This window comes from Idiotropiscis lumnitzeri, chromosome 10 (assembly GCF_059441095.1).
Source record: "Idiotropiscis lumnitzeri isolate Australia: NSW breed Sydney's pygmy pipehorse chromosome 10, RoL_Ilum_1.0, whole genome shotgun sequence".
Classification (NCBI taxonomy): domain Eukaryota; kingdom Metazoa; phylum Chordata; class Actinopteri; order Syngnathiformes; family Syngnathidae; genus Idiotropiscis; species Idiotropiscis lumnitzeri.
In genome coordinates, this window is record NC_142400.1 from 2,573,077 (window position 1) to 2,591,532 (window position 18,456).

The following is an 18,456-nucleotide window of genomic DNA, read 5'->3' on the forward strand; positions in this document are numbered from 1 at the left end:
CCAGCAAAAGTCTACACACCCCTGTTTCACGCAGCAGATTTGGGGCATGTAAAGAAGTAAGACAGTTAAAAAAAAAAAAAAAAAAACATTTTTTTTCTGCCAAAGATGTGACCCATCCCAAGGGGACAAATAAAACTTAACCACCAAGATCATGTGATTGCGCAAGTGTGTGTCTAGTTTGAAACCCCACTTCAAAACCCAACTCTCAAACCCTAACCCTACTTCGAAACCCTAACCCTAGTTCAAAACCCTACTTCGAAATCCTAACCCTAGTTTGAAACCCTAACCCTAGTTTGAAACCCTAACCCTAGTTTAAAACCCTAACCCTACTTCGAAACCCTAACCCTAGTTCAAAACCCTAACCCTAGTTCAAAACCCTACTTCGAAATCCTAACCCTACTTTGAAACCCTAACCCTAGTTTGAAACCCTAACCCTTGTTTGAAACCCTAACCCTAGTTTAAAACCCTAACCCTACTTCGAAACCCTAACCCTAGTTCAAAACCCTAACCCTAGTTCAAAACCCTACTTCGAAATCCTAACCCTACTTTGAAACCCTAACCCTAGTTTGAAACCCTAACCCTTGTTTGAAACCCAAATCCTAGTTCAAAACCCTAACCCTAGTTTGAAACCCTCACCCTAGTTCAAAACCCTACTTCGAAACCCTAACCCTAGTTTGAAACGCTAACCCTAATTTGAAATTTTACTTCAACACCCTAACCCTACTTTGAAACATGAAGCCTAGTTTGAAACCCTAACCCCTGTTTAAATCCCTACTTCTAAACCCTAAACCTAGTTTGAATCCCTACTTCAAAATCCGAATCCTAGTTTGAAACCCTACTTTTAGATTGAAACCCTACTTACAAACCATTGAAAGTGCCTCAGATTGAACATTATATAAAGTTCTAGTAGGCTTTTCCTGACATTTTGTTTGCTTTCCTCTTTGTGCAAACAATGAACGCTCTTTGACATGTTGGTACTTTCAGTCCCTTCATATCTTTCAAACTACTGTGGCCCAAAAATCGGAGAATATATCCAAAAAAGACAAAATCAAAAGACCTTTTTTTTCTTTCCATATTTAATAGTGCATTGAGAACAGTGTATGACTTCATGTTTTTGAAAACCCACGCAAACGTCCACAGAATAAATTAATGGTGCGAAAAGGTCCTGTACACACGCAGTACAAATTGAACATCAATCAACCCATTTTGGATTGGCTCGTTGACGTAATCTTGGTCCCGTAGTGTGGTGGAGCTGTAATACCCGACGGAGGCCTGTAGGGGGAGGCAAAGCACCCCAGTAACAGACTGATCAGAGTCATCCCTCCTCATTTCAAAAGTAACAGCTTCCTCTTCTTCTTTCGTGAGGGTCAATAGCGGCTGTGCTCGTCGGTCGCCGTGACGATGACGTCCATCCAGATCCTCATGGCAACCGGATTGGACGCCACCAGGAAAAAGAGGCGGTCGTAGGTCTTGACGCAGAACGTCAGGCTGGGCCGAGGCGACTGGCAACAGGTGAGACGGTGAGCAAATGTCAGACAAACCCCAAATAAACACAAGTCAAAAATGAATATGCATGTTAAACAACAATGTTACTAAATTATAAAGACTTAATTCATCATTTCAAAATCTCATTCAGAAATACATATTTTAAATCCTTATCAAAATTAAACAAATATATAATTAAAATGGCATTAAATAAAAACAGGTCAATAAAAATGTCATTAATGAAACCTTTTTAACTAATAAATACATATTTTATATACATTTATATACATACACTTATTTTATCATTTAATAAAGATTGAATTTAACACAAAACATCTCAAATAAAAATGTTATTGAGAAACTAGTCATTTAATACTAATACAAGGCTTTAATAATCATTTAATAATCACATTTTATTTACAGTCAGTTAATTCCGGCAAAAAAAAAAAAAAGCAATAACAATACTAAAATACATTGGACATTATTTTGTATTTTAAGTTATTTTAAAATACATTAATGGGAATTTGTGACTTATTTTAATAAATTGATCAAACATTACAGTTTTCTATAAATTTATTTGACGTTTCACTAGCTATAAAATTGGTTTTTGACTGATCCAAACTGGATTTTCCAACAACAAAAAAAAAAACATGAGAAAATAGTCAGAAAATCTTCCTGTTGTTAAAGTCTGCAGTTTGCTTAAGTCTAGCTAAAAGTGCCACCTAGTGGCCGCTTCAGGCACCACCATCATAAAGTTGCTGCCATTCAAACATTTCTGAAATGTCTTCATTCATGTGTGCTGTGTGGCAACTCACGGAGGCGGCCGTGCGCAGGTGGTCGTAGTAAACCTCTTCCACAGCCTGGAAGTAAATGACGCCCTTCAGCTTCCTCTCGTCACAATCTGAACAAAAAGAAGAAACATCGAAGATGACGTTTAGCCATCCAGGAAGTTATTTTTCGGGCGCGAGCAGCGACCACTGCAACCTGTGTAGTAGGCCAGCCTTCGGTGGTCGACGTCGAAGAGGAACCACCTCTTCTTCCAGGTCTTGACCCGGCCGCCTCGCTTCGTCAGGAAGCCGGCGCAGCGGCGAGACGTCAGGCGCAGGTCGGTGCAACCTGACACCCCGTGACCCAGAGACTCCACGTGGGCACGCAGGTCGAAGTCCGGGGAGAGCGACAGAGGCAGCCGCTGAAGCACACATGGAGTACACACGAAATATAGCAACAATAAAAAAAATTTTTCACAACAGCTTACACAGTGCATTTGTGGTTGGTTGTTGTTAAAATGTTTTTGCAATACTTACGGTGACGTTTTATTTTGCAAACTTGCACATAGGAAATTAAAAAAAATAAAAATAAACAAAACAATTTAACTAAAACTAATACTAAAACTAATAAAAAGTCAACCAAAAAGAAGATTGTTTGAAAAAAAAATAAAGCTAATGGAAAACTAACAAACCTGCTTTGAAAATTAATTAAAACTACTAAAAGTCAAAACAAAACAGAAACTAAATAAAATGAAAATTCCAACACAAATTGAACAGCAAAGCTAAATTTTTACATTGTTAAATTGTAAATTAAAGCATCTTCAAATGTCATCTTTTTTTCAGATATTCAAATTAAACACCAAAAGGAAAGATGAAAAGTGGCCATTGACATACATCACATGCTTGTCAAAAGCCTTTTGTAAATTCCGATTCGAAAAATGTACCTCCATTTTTTCCTCTTAATATACAAAAAAAATAAAAAACTAAGCATATAATCTCAAATTGTTTTAGTCACAAGTAAATATAAGAATTCATAAAAAGAAAGAGAAAATGCCCAAAATGCTTTTCCTTTTCAATTTGGAAAGAATTTCTATTGGCTCACCTCTGGAGAGTTCAGCAGGGATCTGATTTGGATCTCCTGTGGTTCTGTCCTGTGCGGATCGTCAGCTTCTGGCCTGGGTGAGTTCATCTCCCGCTGTCTTTTCTCTTCCAACATGACTCGCTGTCGCTCTTCCTGCTTCCCCACAAAAAAACAAAAAAAACACCATCTTTGAAAAGAATAATCACGTGCGCCATCTAAAGTGGGAGTTTTTCAGCTGCACTCACTCGCTCTCGAAGCAGCCTCTCCCGTTCCGCTTTGGCTTCCCGCAATTTCCGCTCAATCTCCACCAGATCCATCAAACTCGGACTGCGAGAATTAAACATACACAAAAAATAAAAACATTTTCATAGTCTGCCTTTGAATAATAAATGAGCAGAGAACGCTGACCTGGCGGCGCGAGAGCTTGCCGTGCTGTCGCAAGGAATGAGGCGCTCGCCGCCGTCGGCTCGGTGCCCGACGGCGTGCCCGTTTTGGAGTCTGTGAGGCGGAGAGGCGAGAGGGGAGGCGTACGTGCCCGGAGGATGGCTGCTGCCCGGGAGCGTCCGCACCAGGCCTGCGAGAGGAACAAGACGACGACGACGACGATGTGAGAACATGAGATTTTGGGGGAGCTACTTTTCGAAACAAAAGCAGCATTTGGAGTTGCATGCTTTCTGTTATCAAATAGAAAACATTTTTTTCCTAATATGCAGAAAACATCAAATCTTTTTTATTTCTGACTGAAAACATCAAATCCAACCAAAATTTGGACATGCATGTTTTTCATTGCTCCTCGCCATCAATCTGCGGCCCCCCCCCCCCACAAGCCTCCCATTTGACTGCACAAATGTGAATAAAAAGTCGTGACGAATGAGGCGAGCGCTCACCCTGGGCTGACAGTGGCCTATCCTTCAGTCTGCCGCTGCGGTGCGAACTCCGTCGACGGGGAAGAGTGCCGGCATCTTTGCACGGCTCCTACAAAGAAAAGAAACAAAAATTCTGGGAGGTTACAAACAGTCCACCTGAAGTGTTTTTTTTTTTTTTCTGAATACCTGAGAAGGCTTGTGAACGCTTAAAGGTGACAGTGACATCATGCAGGGGGCGGAGCCGGTGATGTCCGACCTTTCTGTAAGGAGCTTCTTCTCCTGGACCACCTGTGATGTTAGTTGCAGTTGTATGTTCTCATGTGAGGATCTTGCTTGACATCTCAAAAACATTTGAAAGTTTTAGATGGTCGTTGATGCAACATGGCGTCACGATTGTCGCGATTGTGTACCTGCTCAATGCATGATCTTGCTTTATGGTCCTCTGTTTTAAATGCTTTGCTGCCATCTTGTGGCGTTGAACTAAAATAACCTTTTTTTTCTGAGCGTAATTATTTGCATATTTCCCATTTCCGTTCCAGTGAATGCGGAGCATCCCAGGAGCATATCTGTCTCACTTTAACATCCACATTTCATTCATACCCAAATTAATTAATTAATTTAATTCATGCTTCTTTCGTTCCCCTTATCCCGCCCCAGATACCAACGGGGAGGGAAAAAAAGCACAGACGTGAACTCATAACATGTCCAAATAGTAATAAAGTCAGGCTAAGAAACCCAAAAGTCGCCTCATTTCGCGTCCGACCCGTGTTTGGCATTTGTCTCAAATGACACGATTGCAGTTTTTGTCTTTGCCAACTTGGCTGCTGCTTGACTCACAAACACATGAGCGACTCCTCAACTGCCGCCACCGGCACGCCTGCGGGGAGAACGCGAGCCGAGCGACGAGTTGATTTCACGGCGAGTCGCTGAAGGTCGGCTGAGCGCAGATATCTCCTCCCCAGCTGTCCGTTCTCTCGTCCAGCGATTCATTTAGTGAGTCAACGCCGTTTCATTTCTGCGTCCCGCCAGGTCTGTCTCTTCGCCGCACACTCGCATACGCGCGTTCCTCCCTCCTCAATCTCGTCCCTCCCTTCCTACTAGACAGGTTGTGCTCGCTCACACTCCCTCGCTCGCCCTCGCTACGGAGTGGTTGCTTCCTTCTGAGCGATTTGACCGCGTAATATTGGTGATAGGAGTGTGTGTGTGTGTGTATGTCTTTGCGCTATTGTGAGGACCAGTATATGACAGCACAATCATAGCGTGGTGTGTGTGCGTGTGTGTGTGTGGCTATTCCGAAAAGCAATTTAATATTGCTAGTTCGGGTCATTTGAAAGTAGTTAGTCATAATACAAAATTGCGTTATGTCTCTTCTGCATTACTGTTGAAGGCTTTAACCAAAACGACAGTTTGACATTTGCTTTAAAAGAGTGACGAAACCGTTTTGAAAAATAGCACTTATAGCAATATTTATGAATTAAGCGTTCAGTTAATATTTTATTCTTGAAAAGTCAACCTTCACTACAAGAAAAAAAATCGTAAAAATCTGATTTAGCAAAAAAAAAAAAAAAAGTGAAGGCATTTTTTTTTTTTAAATCAGCGTCCAAAATACTTTTCGGGACACTCAAAGCCGTCTGTGATTAAAATTTGCAGTTGTTTGTTTCTCGAACGTGCTGACCATGTGAGCGGGATGCATGAGGTCTCTCTTCTGCTTGGTTAAGGCTTCCAGCTCTCGCTCCTTCTCGCCCTCCATGTCCCTCAGCTGCCTCTCCAGCAGATGCACTCGCTCCTGGGGAGGGAAAAAAAAGGAATTCAACAAATAGGATGACGTTGTTCTCGTCACAGTAGTTAACGAGAAGTTGCATGGCAACCATGCGTGCGTGTCAATAAAGGTAAAACATATTTGAAGAAATATTCACAAGTTTTCACTTCTTTCTTAGGGTTTAGTTAGTTTGATAGAGTTAAACTTTTAAGATGGGTTTGAAATTAAGGTTTTAAATTGTTGTTAGCTAGCTAAAATAGTTGTAGTTAGTTAGGATTCCAACAAAGGGTTTAGGCTTGAAACCCTACCAGGTAAAAATTGCACCATGGTTGGGGTTTGAAGACAGGGTTAGTCATTACTTTCTTAAATTAGGGTATGAAAGTAGGGTTTGAAACCAGGGTTGGCGTTTCAAATTTGGGTTTGAAGAAAGTTAGGTTATTTTAAGACTTGGTTCTGGTTTCAAATTAGGATTTCAAGATAGGATTGGAAGTCCAAATTAGGGTTTTAAGACCGAGTTAAGGTGTCAAAATAGGCTTCAAATTAGGGCTTCAAGGTTTAGAGGTTTAAATTGTGGTTTAGAATAGCAAATAAGGGTTCCAAAATTGAGATTTTCACCCGGATTTCAAGACAGGAATAGGGCTTCAAATTGGGGTGCGAAGAAAAAGTGCAAGATTCAAGAGGGGTTTTAAATTAGTCTTAGGGCATCAATCAAGTTAGTGAGCATTTAAAAGTGGGGATGGCATTGCAAACTCGTGTTTTAAGCTCGCGAGTGCAATTCAAAGTCAGGTGTTCAGACACGCAAAAGGTTTGCAACCAGATTCCAGTTCCAAATGAGGCTTTTGAAAACGTTTTCAAGTTAGCTTTAGCTCACAATAGGAAACTTAAGCAAGAGTCTTGAGGAGGTGCGGATGTTTCGGGTGCTCACACCGCCTGTGAGTCACTCTGCATCTTTTCTTTTTTTTTTCTCCGTTGAACAATCCTTCAGTTCATGGCTCACCCTTGACTCGTCTTCACGGCGCAAACGCTTAGCGAGGGCGGACGATCGGCCACACGTGACTCTCCGTCTCGCTCTTCATGTGACTTGCGAAGAGGAGAAACATTCAACGCTTCACCGTTTTCTAAAACATTTTCAAAAAACATTTGCTGCAAATCGTGCCACGTTTTGCAGCAAATGTTGCACGGGAGCGTTTCAGACTTTGGGAAGTGACAAACATGAAGAATGTTATTAATTATTTTTGATGACGGTGAGGTCAGTGCGAGCGCATATTTGGGTTTCAAATAAACGTTTGGAGGCAGGGTTACGCTTTCAAACAAGATTTAGCGCCTCAAATTCGTTTCGGGGTTGGAACGCGACTCAGGATTTGGTAAGATTGAAAAGGTCTTTGTGGAAAATGATTGTGCACATTGAAAGTTTGATAAATACTTGCGATATCGGTATTGGTAAGCACTCCACAGTGACTACTGATATCGTCCTCATAAAAAAAAAAAATATCGTAATGACGAGCATCCGGAAATGCAGCGTTTACCTGCGCGGTGCTGACGGCGAGCAGCTGGCAGGAAATGTCCTTCTCCAAGGTCGCTTTTCTCTCTTCATCCTTGACCTCGTCTTCCTCGCACACGTCGCCCTCGCCCTCGCCATCGTCCACGCCGCTCTCCTGCTCCAAAACACGAAACTCCCAGTCCTCGAAGGCTCGCATGGCCGCCTCCATCGCTTCTTTGTCCTGCAGTGACAACGCTCAAATTAGACTTTCAAGTTTGAGATCGGATTCCAAAGGAAGGGTTCGAGGATTTGAAATGAGGATTTCCAAGACGTTGTTTGTTTGTTTTTCAACGTTTAAAAGCAGCTTTTTTTTAGTCGTCGCTTTCAAACTGGGAATGTTTTCGAGTGGTGAGCCGCGTCGGATGTCGCAACCTTGTTGAAGCGTGATTACGGCTTTTAGCGTCACATGTCAGCACAAGAGAATCGTGAGCAAGTACAAGTTGAAAAACACGTGTACAATCTTGTTGTGGTCAAACCTGCTTTGACGTGCGTGTGTGCGTGTGTGTGTGCGTGTGTGAAGCAATGCGACAAACCCGGTTCTGAGGCCACCTTTTCAAATAAAAGCACGGAGGCGTTTTTCACCTTTCAGCCGTGTCACTTTTACAAACGACAATCCATATCCTTTACACGTGTGTGTGTGCGTGTGTGTAGGATTGAGGAGGGGCGTTGGCGTTGACGGGGGCGACACTTCAGGCCCAACAGGTACGCAACAATCAGTCAAGTGTGCGCCACAAAAACAACATGAGAGCAATCAGGTTGACTCGGAAAGTGAGGACGCTTGCCAAGAAATGTGTCGCTTGTCAGCTTGTTTTGACTTCATTTTCTTCGTGTGAAAAAAATAAATAAATAATGGCAACATAAAATGTATGAACAAGATCACAATTTGTTTCTTTCAAATTTTTATGACGTAATTTATTTATTTTGGATTTTTTTTGTATTATTACCTTTCACATCGGTGACCTGCACTGAGAAGAATGAAGGCTTCAAATTAAGGCGTCAAGAAGATTTCAGGTCAGGGTTTCTAAGGTTTTAAAGGGGTTGAGTTTAGAAAATGCGGTTTCAAGACAAATGTAGAGCTGCAAAGTAGCGTTGGGATTTTTTCTTAAATTCAGATTTCAAGACAGGGTTCGGTTTTCAAGATAGGGTGAGAGATTTAAAGTAGGCTTTCATGCCAGGGTTAGGTTTTCAAAATCGGGTTGCGAGACTTGGTTACCGTATTAAGTTTGTCTTAAGGTTTCAAGATTTGAAAGAGTTGCTTTCAATGAAGAGTTTGCTTTCAATTGAGGGTTCTAAAATGCCAGGTCAGGGCTTGGAGTTAGGGTTTCAAAACAGGATTCTGTTTTGCAAGTAGGGTATCAAGCCATTGTTCGGGTTTCAAGACACAGGGTTTTAAAGCAAAGTTTCAAGCCAGGGTTACAAATTGCGCGCACGTTGACCGCCACAACATCATCAGCGACTTCAACACCAAAACCTCAACTGGGGTCCACTCACGTGCTGCAGCTGAAGCGTCAGTCGCTCCCGCTGGCTCTCCGGCTGACTCGGGATCAGCTCCCGCTGCTCCTCGCACCTCCTCCTCAGCTCCTGCACTCGGAGCCTCTCCTCCTCCAGACGCTCGCGCTCCTGCTGTTGCACGACGGCCGGCGCATGCCAAGAGTGGAAAAGTTTGAGGGCGTGCACCCGAGATATCTCGTCCTGAACAGTCGCTTGTGTGGGAATCAAGCCTTTCTAGATAGCATCTTGTGTTTACGCCACAGGATCATTAGCGGCTGCCTCATCATAGTAGCATCCCCAAACAAAGTCATTAGCCCAACAGGAAATGGAAATGTGCGCAGGGGGCATGTGAGCGGCCTACAGAGGATGTAAAAGATTACAAATATTTTTTCAAATTCTTTATCGGTATACGATTGCAATGGAGGTTTTTTTTTTTGCGAGTTGTGATTTGGCGCAAACAAAAAAAAAGGCTGACTTTCACGGAGGATGTGCTCATTTTCAGAATGAAGGAAACCAAAATGCATCTTCATGGACAGTCCAAATATAGCAGAAAAAAAGTCGGAATCATATTTACTTTAAAAAAAGAATTTTAAAAAATCATATTTTATGCTTCATTCGTATTGAAAATAAGCTTTCTCATGCAGTCTAAATATTACACAGAAAAAGTTTACATTTTGTCAAAATATTATTGAAAAATGCAGTCATTTTAAAAAGAGTCTCATCCAAAATACGGCTTCTTCGACAATTAAAATAATTAATTAAAAAATCCAAAATGAAATTACACGGAAAAAGTTGCAGTTGCAATATTAGGAGAACATTTCAGCTTTTTAAACTAGAGTTATCGAAAATTCCCCTCAAAAATTATATCATGGAAAAAAGTTAGAATGAAAAAAAACTTGGGATCCAGAAAGGCACATTCTTCTACAGTCAAAGGAGTCACTGTCAAAGGTTGAAATAAGAACAAAATACATTTTGTCATGTAAAAAAGCCGTGGTATTATATTTTACAGGTGGAATAATGCATGTCAAAAGTGTAAAGATATTCGGCAAAATGACGTAATTAAAAAAAAGATTGTGCACAAAATGCTTCTTCAGCCGTAGAAATATTTGAATTCAATTTGAAAAAATAAAAATAAAAAAGGACGTCCGCTAAAAAAGAGGTATCCAAAATCCGCTCAGACCGATTTCAGTTTCACTTTTAAGATTTGCGTTACAAAGCAAAGATTTCTTTTATGACGTGTGCACCAAGTCTCGCCACAGATTTACATAATTGATTAAGGTGTGTGTGTGTGTGTGTGTGCGTGCCACTCCTTGAGTCGCCCCAGTGTCGTCTGTGATTGAGTCATCACCCCACGGATAAGAAGGGCATGTTCGTCTGCGGCCGACGGCGTCTTACTTTTCGCCGACTTTCTCCAGGTCTTGGCTGAGCTCGTTCCCGCAACTCTTGCAGCTTGCACGTGTGCCGGAGAAGCTGCGCCCGCTCCGTCTGCAGCTCGCCTTGCAGCAGGGCGATCTCCAGCTGCAGCTGAGAGAATGGCGGCGGCCGAAAAATGTTACTTTTGGGACGGCGTATGAATGCTTAATGCTGTTGTGTAGAGAAGAGAAAAACAGAGGATGAACGTGCGACAACGACGTAGGCAAAAGTGATCGTCTGCGATTGCCGTGGATGGCCAAATTTGAACTTGGTCAAAAAACTAGTTGCTTGCTTAAAAATGGGCTGAATGCAACAAAATGCGACAGGACTGTACGTCATACGGTGCAACAAAACAAAAAAACAAGATTTTAAAAAAAGCTCCACAGATTTTTTTTTCGTGTAAAATATACAAATCAGTTGTATTAGCAATTAGACGTTCGCTTACCTCGATCTTAAGTTCTTCCTTTTGCTGGTCAAGCTCTGCGATTCGCTGATGGAGCTCGGGGGGCGACGAGACCACCCTGGGCGAGCCCACTTCTGTCTTTTTGACACACGACTAATAGAGAAAGACTCACGTTAACAACGAAGGGTAATGTAAGCATATAAAAAATAAAAACACAACAATTTGTGTTAAAGCTGAAACAACAACTTGAGCAAGACACAGTCAGAGGAGATTGATTGAGCGTGACATCATGAGGCAAAGTTCACCACGAGTCACGGTGGTGGTCTTCATCTGACTCACCTTCTCGCTCTCTGTGCTGCTGCTCTCAGTGTCCGACTCCGCCCCCGAGGAGGCGGGGCTACCGGCCACGCGAGTGATCCACAGCGGCTGCGACCCCTCGCTCCACTGACTCCCGGGACTCTCCATGATGCTTTGGGGCATTGCTAGAACCATATTTTAAAAAATAAATAAATAAACATGATAAACACAAACAACAAACACAAAACACATGTACATACATACATATATAAATAAAATTAATAAAATGTAAAATAGAATAAAACAAAATGAGAAGAAATTAAATGAACAACGTTCATTGTGATTTATTTATTTCTGAGTATCTTTTTTTGCTTGGTTTTTGTCCAAATTAATCTAATTCCTTATTAAATTAATACAAACAAATTTAAAATAAAGATAAGAATAAAACAACGGACAAAAATAAAATAAAATAAAATCGTCTCCATGGTAATACAACTTTGGCAATTTTTATAATTTAGGTTTTAGCCGGAAAATACTTACTAAATACAAACGACAAATAAAACACATCATTTCTTTACAAATAACTTTGTATTCACACCTGTTTTTTAAATCAAATTCATATTTGTTATGTTTTTAATTATTAACCTAGTATATGTCAATATTATGGCCACAGATTGCAGTTTCGTAGCAAAAAAAAAAAAAACCAAGCATAAGTAGCACATCTAAAAAAAAAAATCAAAGCACAAAGAATACAACATTTCTTAAAGGCCTATAATAACCTGGCATAAAAAAACCAAAAACATCATATGTGCACAGCTGGTGGGAAAGGACTTTTTGGAGTCTTTTTGTCCAAATGTTCCCAGCGTGCCTTCTGCGCGCTCTCCATCCCTCGCGGCGTGGCCAGCACGCAGGAGGCCTTATTAGGCTGCATGAGGATAAATATACAACAGACATGAAAAGCCAGAAAGCGGTTGGCGACCAGCTTCCAACGACATCCTAGTCGATAAACATTTCTCACTGGGCCTGTATTTTGATTCCGCCCCTTCGCCGTCTTCACCCGCAAAAACCACACCAGCCGGTTTGGCCCGAAATCCCAGCTGCGCAATTCCAAATTTAACCAGCCGCGGAATCACAGGAAAGCAGCGTCGTGTTGAAATACTTTCACGGGGACGCTTGCCAGAGAGATTTTCAGTGATGGTCCAACGTCACTTTGCTGCCATTAGCGTTGTTGTTTTCTTGAATTGTTGTTCAGCTGTATTCAGGACCAAATGCGAGCAAATTTCGGACTCGTGCTTCACTAAACATGACCACTCGAAGCTTGAAGTGTTGCTGTGGCGGCAAAGACTCACAAAAACAAATGGAATTCAGTTTGTCTGTTTTGGCCTAGCTAGCTTAAAAGTGAGCAAGACAAGAACCACCGATCCGGATTATTTGGCCAATTTGAGTTTTTTCTTTCAATTCATCGACTGATTTATGATTCTGTTGATGTCAAAGCACAGGAGTTGCAAACTGACTCACGCCAAAAGGAGTTTTTAACACCGTCGCTAGCTTCTGTGAAACATGGAGGAGGCTAGTTAACATTCTGGGGCTGCTTTGCTACATCCAGCGGTCGCTGTCACGAATTTGTGCAGGAGACAATCAAATGAGAAGAATGTCAAAGTTTGCAAACCAAATTCATTGGGTAATTTTCTGCAGCCTCATAATTTTTTTTTTTTACCGTCAACAGTTTCAACCTCAACTAAACTCAGTGCCCAGTGTGGACGTTTTCTTTTCAATTTTGGAAGAATGCCAAATGTTTTTTTTGGCTCGATGTGTAAACTCTTAGTCAGGTAGTTTAACATGATTTCGGACTTTTTAAGGAGCTGCCCCGTTCCCTCCTCAAGATAAACCACTGAATCATCTGCACTTGCACTGTCCCTGAAACAAACATCAGCTGACCTCCAACAAAAAGTTCACTCAGTCAGATAGCGACTCGTCAGCAGAGGAATTTTGGGAGTAAAGTCCATCGGCAGGCGCTAACGCTGCGAAAACGCATCAAGACTTTGGATACAAATAACCGAGAAAGAAAAAAGGAGTCAGTCCAAAAGAGCGGCCAAAACGTTTTGTTGTGAAAATAATTACACTTGATTGCTGGGGGGGGCCCTGAAGAACATGATAAGGAAGGAATGAATGGACTCACAGTGTGTGCGTGTGTGCGTGTGTGTGTTACACAAGCAGGACTTGACGCTGGCACGCATAGCAGAAGGCTCTGTGTCACCGTCTGCGATGCTAATCGTCGACGGCAGATCAGCAATAAGCAGCAACAGCAACACGTTACGCGGCGGTCAACGAGGCGTGTTCGTGTTGAAGAGTGCAAGCGGCAGATAGGAGCACAAGAATGCGAGCGTCACACATTATCGCAACACCGGCGCCCATCGGCCAACAGACACTCACGTCTGTTTAGTTGTCTTCGTTTGGCCTTGTAGCCTCGGACGATAAAAATCCAAATCTAGAGTTGAAAACTTTTTCGAATTGTTCAACTCAGTAACAAGTGCACGCGAGGTGCAGGTGTTATTTGCATCCACTTGTGGGTCGCTATCCTCACATTCTTCTGTAGTATCTGCGACTTTTTGGTGTGCATGGCTTTAAAAGGTTGGCTGACCTGGTGAGTGACGTGGGCGCCGACGAATGAGTGTAGATTTGGCTAAGGTGTTGGCGAGTATGCGTGTTGAGTGACTCGACATGAGTTGTGGCGATCAGCACCGAATGTGTGGATCTGACTACTATTACACGTTTTTTTGGGGGGGGTTTGCTCAACCGGCTGCGGTGTCTTTCCTTGATCATTTGCAATACGGTCGAACTAGCTGCTAACGAGTTTATTAAACAAGCTAACATCGATATGTTACATTTTCGGGTGATTTTTTGCATGTTGCTGATGTGGCACTTTATCTTTTTTGTTAAGCATGATTGTTTTTCCAAATTTGGACATTCTCCAAATGTACACAATCTCCTCCCGGCTTGCCACCTTCGCACCGAAATCTCTCGACACGGTACTTTACAGTATGCGCGACTGCTGTAACATGACACCATGCGGAAAAATATCCGTGTCACAGTGACCCGTGAACATTTTAGGTCCGCCAAACAAAACAGCAAGCGGGACCATAATGGACCGGTGACTTTGCTAAGACTCCCCACGCCTGAGGAATTGCTCGCGTGTCACATAGGTGCTGCTGTTCTACTTAGCAAGAGCAGATGTCAAATGTTTTCCGCATGGAATTCTTTCAACGACGCTGTTGCTTATACGTTAAAGCTGTGACGATGACATGACCGCGATCATTTTCTTTTTTTCCTTTTCCAGGCACGGTGAAGCGAAAAGCAAAAAGTAAACAAAGCCAGTATTCGGCCGGCAACAGACGGGACAAAAGAGCAGCGACGGTGGCGTGCGTGTGGGCGTGAATGCTGATTAAAGCTTGTCACTACGCATTCAAAGCAGCAGAAAAAAAAAAAACGAGAGTGAGTGAGGCACAATGTGGAACAATCCACAGAGGCTTTGGAGGTGACCTCGCTCTCTGGTCACTCGCATCCATACCGCAACAACAACTTCCGAGTACACACGAGCAAAATTTGACACAGAAAAAAAAAAAGACAGGACAAGCGGTAGTAAATGCATGACGGGTGTGTTCAGGTTGTTCAACTCTCTCTAACGGGAGGGAGGGGGATTGAACCCGGTCTTTTATTCACACACACACACACACACTCTATTCAACCACTCCTCGGCCGCTGCCAGTGTAAGGTTACTTAAAAGGCTCAACCGTGTTGTTGTTTTTTTTTTTTTAAACCTCTTGTACAAAGCCGAGAGTGTTACCGCATTCACAGCCTGCTTGGCTTTGTTTGCTGCCTCAGGACAAACAAACAAAACCACACTAAAGTTATTTTAGATTTAAATGTAAAATAAAAAAAAGTGACTTATGAGTGACCCAACTTATAAATTTCTCGGGATCGAAAAAGAATTATTTTGTTTGTCTTCTATGGGCAGGAAAAGTAAACTGGTGGCCATGACATGAAAAGGAGGTGGGCAAAGTAGGGAGCCGGGGCCACATAAGGCACGCCCCTTTCTTCAACCCGGGTTCCTAATCAAGAGGTGTGTAACAATTTTTATTGACAGTCATTTTTTTATTTTTATTTTTTTTAAATCAACATCAATTATTCTCAAAGTGTGGTCTGAGTATCTGCAGTTAGCGCTGGCCAAAGTGGTGCGTGGACTCCCTCAAGTGGTAAGCGGAAGAAAAAAAAAACACAGCGCAAGTAATGTTCGGTTGTATTTAACTTTTAGGTTCAATACATTTGCTTTTAATAGTAAAGAACTTTTTGCGCTTTAATTTTTTTTGGGTGCAATACATTTCAACTGAATCGTTAATTAGGAAGTTTTTGTATTAAACCATATTCAAGCACCATGTTATTAATATTCATATTTTGTCATCATGTTAAAGTGGTATAGAATAATATGAAGTGTACTTGTTCGGAATCTGGTGTTGGTGAACACTTAGGCCTACTAGGCTCCTGCATTTTAATCTTGGTCATTATGGAGGGACCTTTTAACTTTTTTAACTGGTCTTATATTACAACTTTAATAAGAAATATATTAAGAAAATACTAATTAAAGTCATAAAATTATGTCGAACATTTTCAAGAATAAAACATTTTTGGGATAAAAAAAAACTTGTACATTTTCAAGAATCTCTTCTCATAATATTACGACTTTAATTGATTTGCTTTATTTACAACAAATCGGAACATCCGAAGAAACGTAGAGTTAATCCCTTTTGCTCACTGAACTGAGATCTCGTGACGCGCACAAGTCATCCATGGCACCAGGTTTGAGTCCCCCCCCCCCTTAAATTCCGAATTGTGCCAGCATTGCATCGTTTCCAGCGAACTCAGAGAGTGACCATTTTAACGAGCGTACATACAACCCAATAGCTGTGTTTACGTTTCGACTTCTCATCCATTTTTTTTCTTGAATGTTTCATTCCCGCTGCCATCAAACAGACCACACCGCGGACCTCGCAATCCAAATCACAGAACGTCCGTAAATAGCTCCCCCGCTATCGACAACGAGCGGACCTGCATGACAAGTTAAATATACTTTTTGCGCGGGCCACAATTACAGCTCGCGGCTTCAAACAGACCAGAGTGCGAGAGTGAAATGCTAACCTAAGCTAAAAGAGTCAAAGTTTTAACGGACCGACGCGACGCACCATGTAGCGATTGATGCGCTCACCATCAAGTGGTATTTAATAGAATGGGAGAGCGGTTTTCCATTTAAGTTTCATTATACGGTGGTTAAATTCATTTTAGAATTGCAGGAGGAGTTTGGATGGACTTAAACCATCTGTGCAGTAGTTACTTGGCCTACGTCATTTGCTGTAGGCAGAGCTCGGCGTCAAGGTTTTAAAGGATCAGAGAAAAGTTTTGGTCTCGTAATTCCTCGAATCACGTTTGGCAGATTGAGACAAAATTGGGTAGACATGTCACTCATATCAGGATGGCCCAAAAAAATTTAAAAAAAACACAGGATCCGTTTTTGCTGACACTGTCGAATGGGGACAGACCTTGGCGGCGATTTTGATCATTTCTACTATTCTTGGAAAGTTACAATGAATAAATAAATAAATTGCGCCCTGCACTAGTTTAATGATCAACATGAAATTGGGTGACCATCATAACAGGATGCCCCCCCCCCCCCAAAAAAAAAAGGTCTCTACGCCCCAATCTTTTGAAATCAAACAAAAAGTAGGCCATTGTGGACTCAAGCTGACATTTTGGCCAAATTCCAGGGCTTGTACTTTGAACTTCTACTACACCAATGACAGCATTTCTTTCAATTTGAACAACTGGTCAAAGTCGACCAACATCACCGTGACGTTCAACTTTGGAGGTTGCCCTCGACTTCCTTGGTTGCACCCTTGCGGCTTTTCGGCAACATTGTGAAAACAATAACAAAAAAATCCATTAATGACCAAGCCTTTTGCTCTCAAAGGATGAAAGGATCAGACATAGATTTGGCCAGTCAAGACAATAACTTCAGGCAGAGCTATCCAGACAGAAAACTAGACTAATTTAACCTCGACTTTAATATGCACACCGTGTGTTTACTCGCGACGAAGATGGAATTGCGGATATCACAGCCCTCTAAAAGCAAGACACAGGGAGTTTTTTTTTTGTCCATTACAGTTAGTTTACATTCACTAAAATACAATATGTAATTGATCAACATCTGCGTCAGAAATAAAAGACTGTTCATATTTTTTTGTCCTCGTGTTAAATGAAAATTTTAAGTATTAGCGGGGTCTGTATTCAGTATCGGTGAGTATTCAAGGAGTGAAATCCGATGCTGGTATCGATTTGAGGGAAAAAAAGTGATATCAACCAACCTTAGTTATTTTAGTGAACTTTTTTTATTTCTCTGCTTTTAGCTGTATTGAAATATTCATTTAAAAAAATGCTTTCAAATGTTGCGTAAATATGTGAATCACATTGTGTATGAATCAAGCTGCCTCGCTTATAACACAAAACAATTTCAATTAGTTCACTGTCCAGGATTTATTCCAAGACAACTTCAACATGTCAACAAGCCACCATTGCTCCACGTTGCATTTCTCAAACCACCACGCATGACTTCAACCAACTTTTTACATTTGAATAACTTTTTAAAGAATCCTACCTTAAAGGTATGTTTCACGCAGATGTGAAGAATTTTTCATCTGGCTGGAAAAGTTTCTCCCACCTATGAACCAAAACTTTGGCGGTGATTGAAACAGCTTTCACTTTCAAAAACGTCGCGTAGGTTTTTTTTTTTTTAGGGGGGGGGGTAAAAAAACGACAACTGACACGTTTTTTTTTCTCTCTCTTTCTCTGCCGTAGTTTGATTCAAACTCTCCCGGGAAGTGAAGAGGAGGCACGTCGGTTACGGTCGCTCGCTCGCTCCGCCGTCAACAGGTGAGCTTCTGGCCTGGGGGAGGCACGCGACCGAGGAGGAGGAGGCCGGCGGAGGAGGTGGCGGAGGCGGGCGCGGAGAGTCCCACCAACCGAAAGAGGCGGAGCAGTTCCGAGCAAAACATGGCGCCCATTGAGTGCACTGGCCACGCTTAACTATCCCGTAGTAAAATGTGATTTTCTATTCTGGGAGGTGACACTGATGTCATCTGCGTTCCCACTGTGACGTGAAAGCATATTTGACAGATTTATGATTGTTTGTATTTGATTATGGAAAGCTCTGGCGAAAAAACACCGACTGACCTTAACAGTACTTACTAGACTTTTAAATATGCAACATGAGACACTTTTAATTGAAAATGTCAAGTTAACAATACTG

General features: G+C 41.8%; 1 protein-coding gene across 4 annotated transcripts; it reads right to left on the reverse strand.

Moving 5' to 3' along the window:
* Positions 1-1,064: 1,064 nt before the first annotated feature.
* On the reverse strand, positions 1,065-18,159 carry phldb3 (pleckstrin homology-like domain, family B, member 3). 4 transcript variants are annotated; one of them, XM_088306333.1, is made up of 15 exons: positions 17,806-18,159; positions 11,145-11,287; positions 10,848-10,958; positions 10,385-10,513; positions 8,990-9,118; positions 7,485-7,679; positions 5,875-5,985; positions 4,386-4,487; positions 4,221-4,308; positions 3,742-3,907; positions 3,579-3,660; positions 3,355-3,489; positions 2,470-2,674; positions 2,301-2,386; positions 1,065-1,502 (listed from the first exon to the last, which is right to left on the reverse strand). In XM_088306333.1, the coding sequence occupies exons 2-15, from the start codon at positions 11,283-11,285 to the stop codon at positions 1,368-1,370; spliced, it is 1,815 nt and encodes a 604-aa protein (XP_088162459.1). In that variant the 5' UTR covers positions 11,286-11,287; positions 17,806-18,159; the 3' UTR covers positions 1,065-1,367. The 4 variants fall into 4 exon arrangements, with proteins under 4 accessions (XP_088162459.1, XP_088162457.1, XP_088162460.1 ...); XM_088306331.1 differs by having other exon boundaries at positions 8,990-9,121; XM_088306334.1 differs by having other exon boundaries at positions 3,355-3,486; positions 17,806-18,157.
* Between the last annotated feature and the right edge of the window lie 297 nt (positions 18,160-18,456).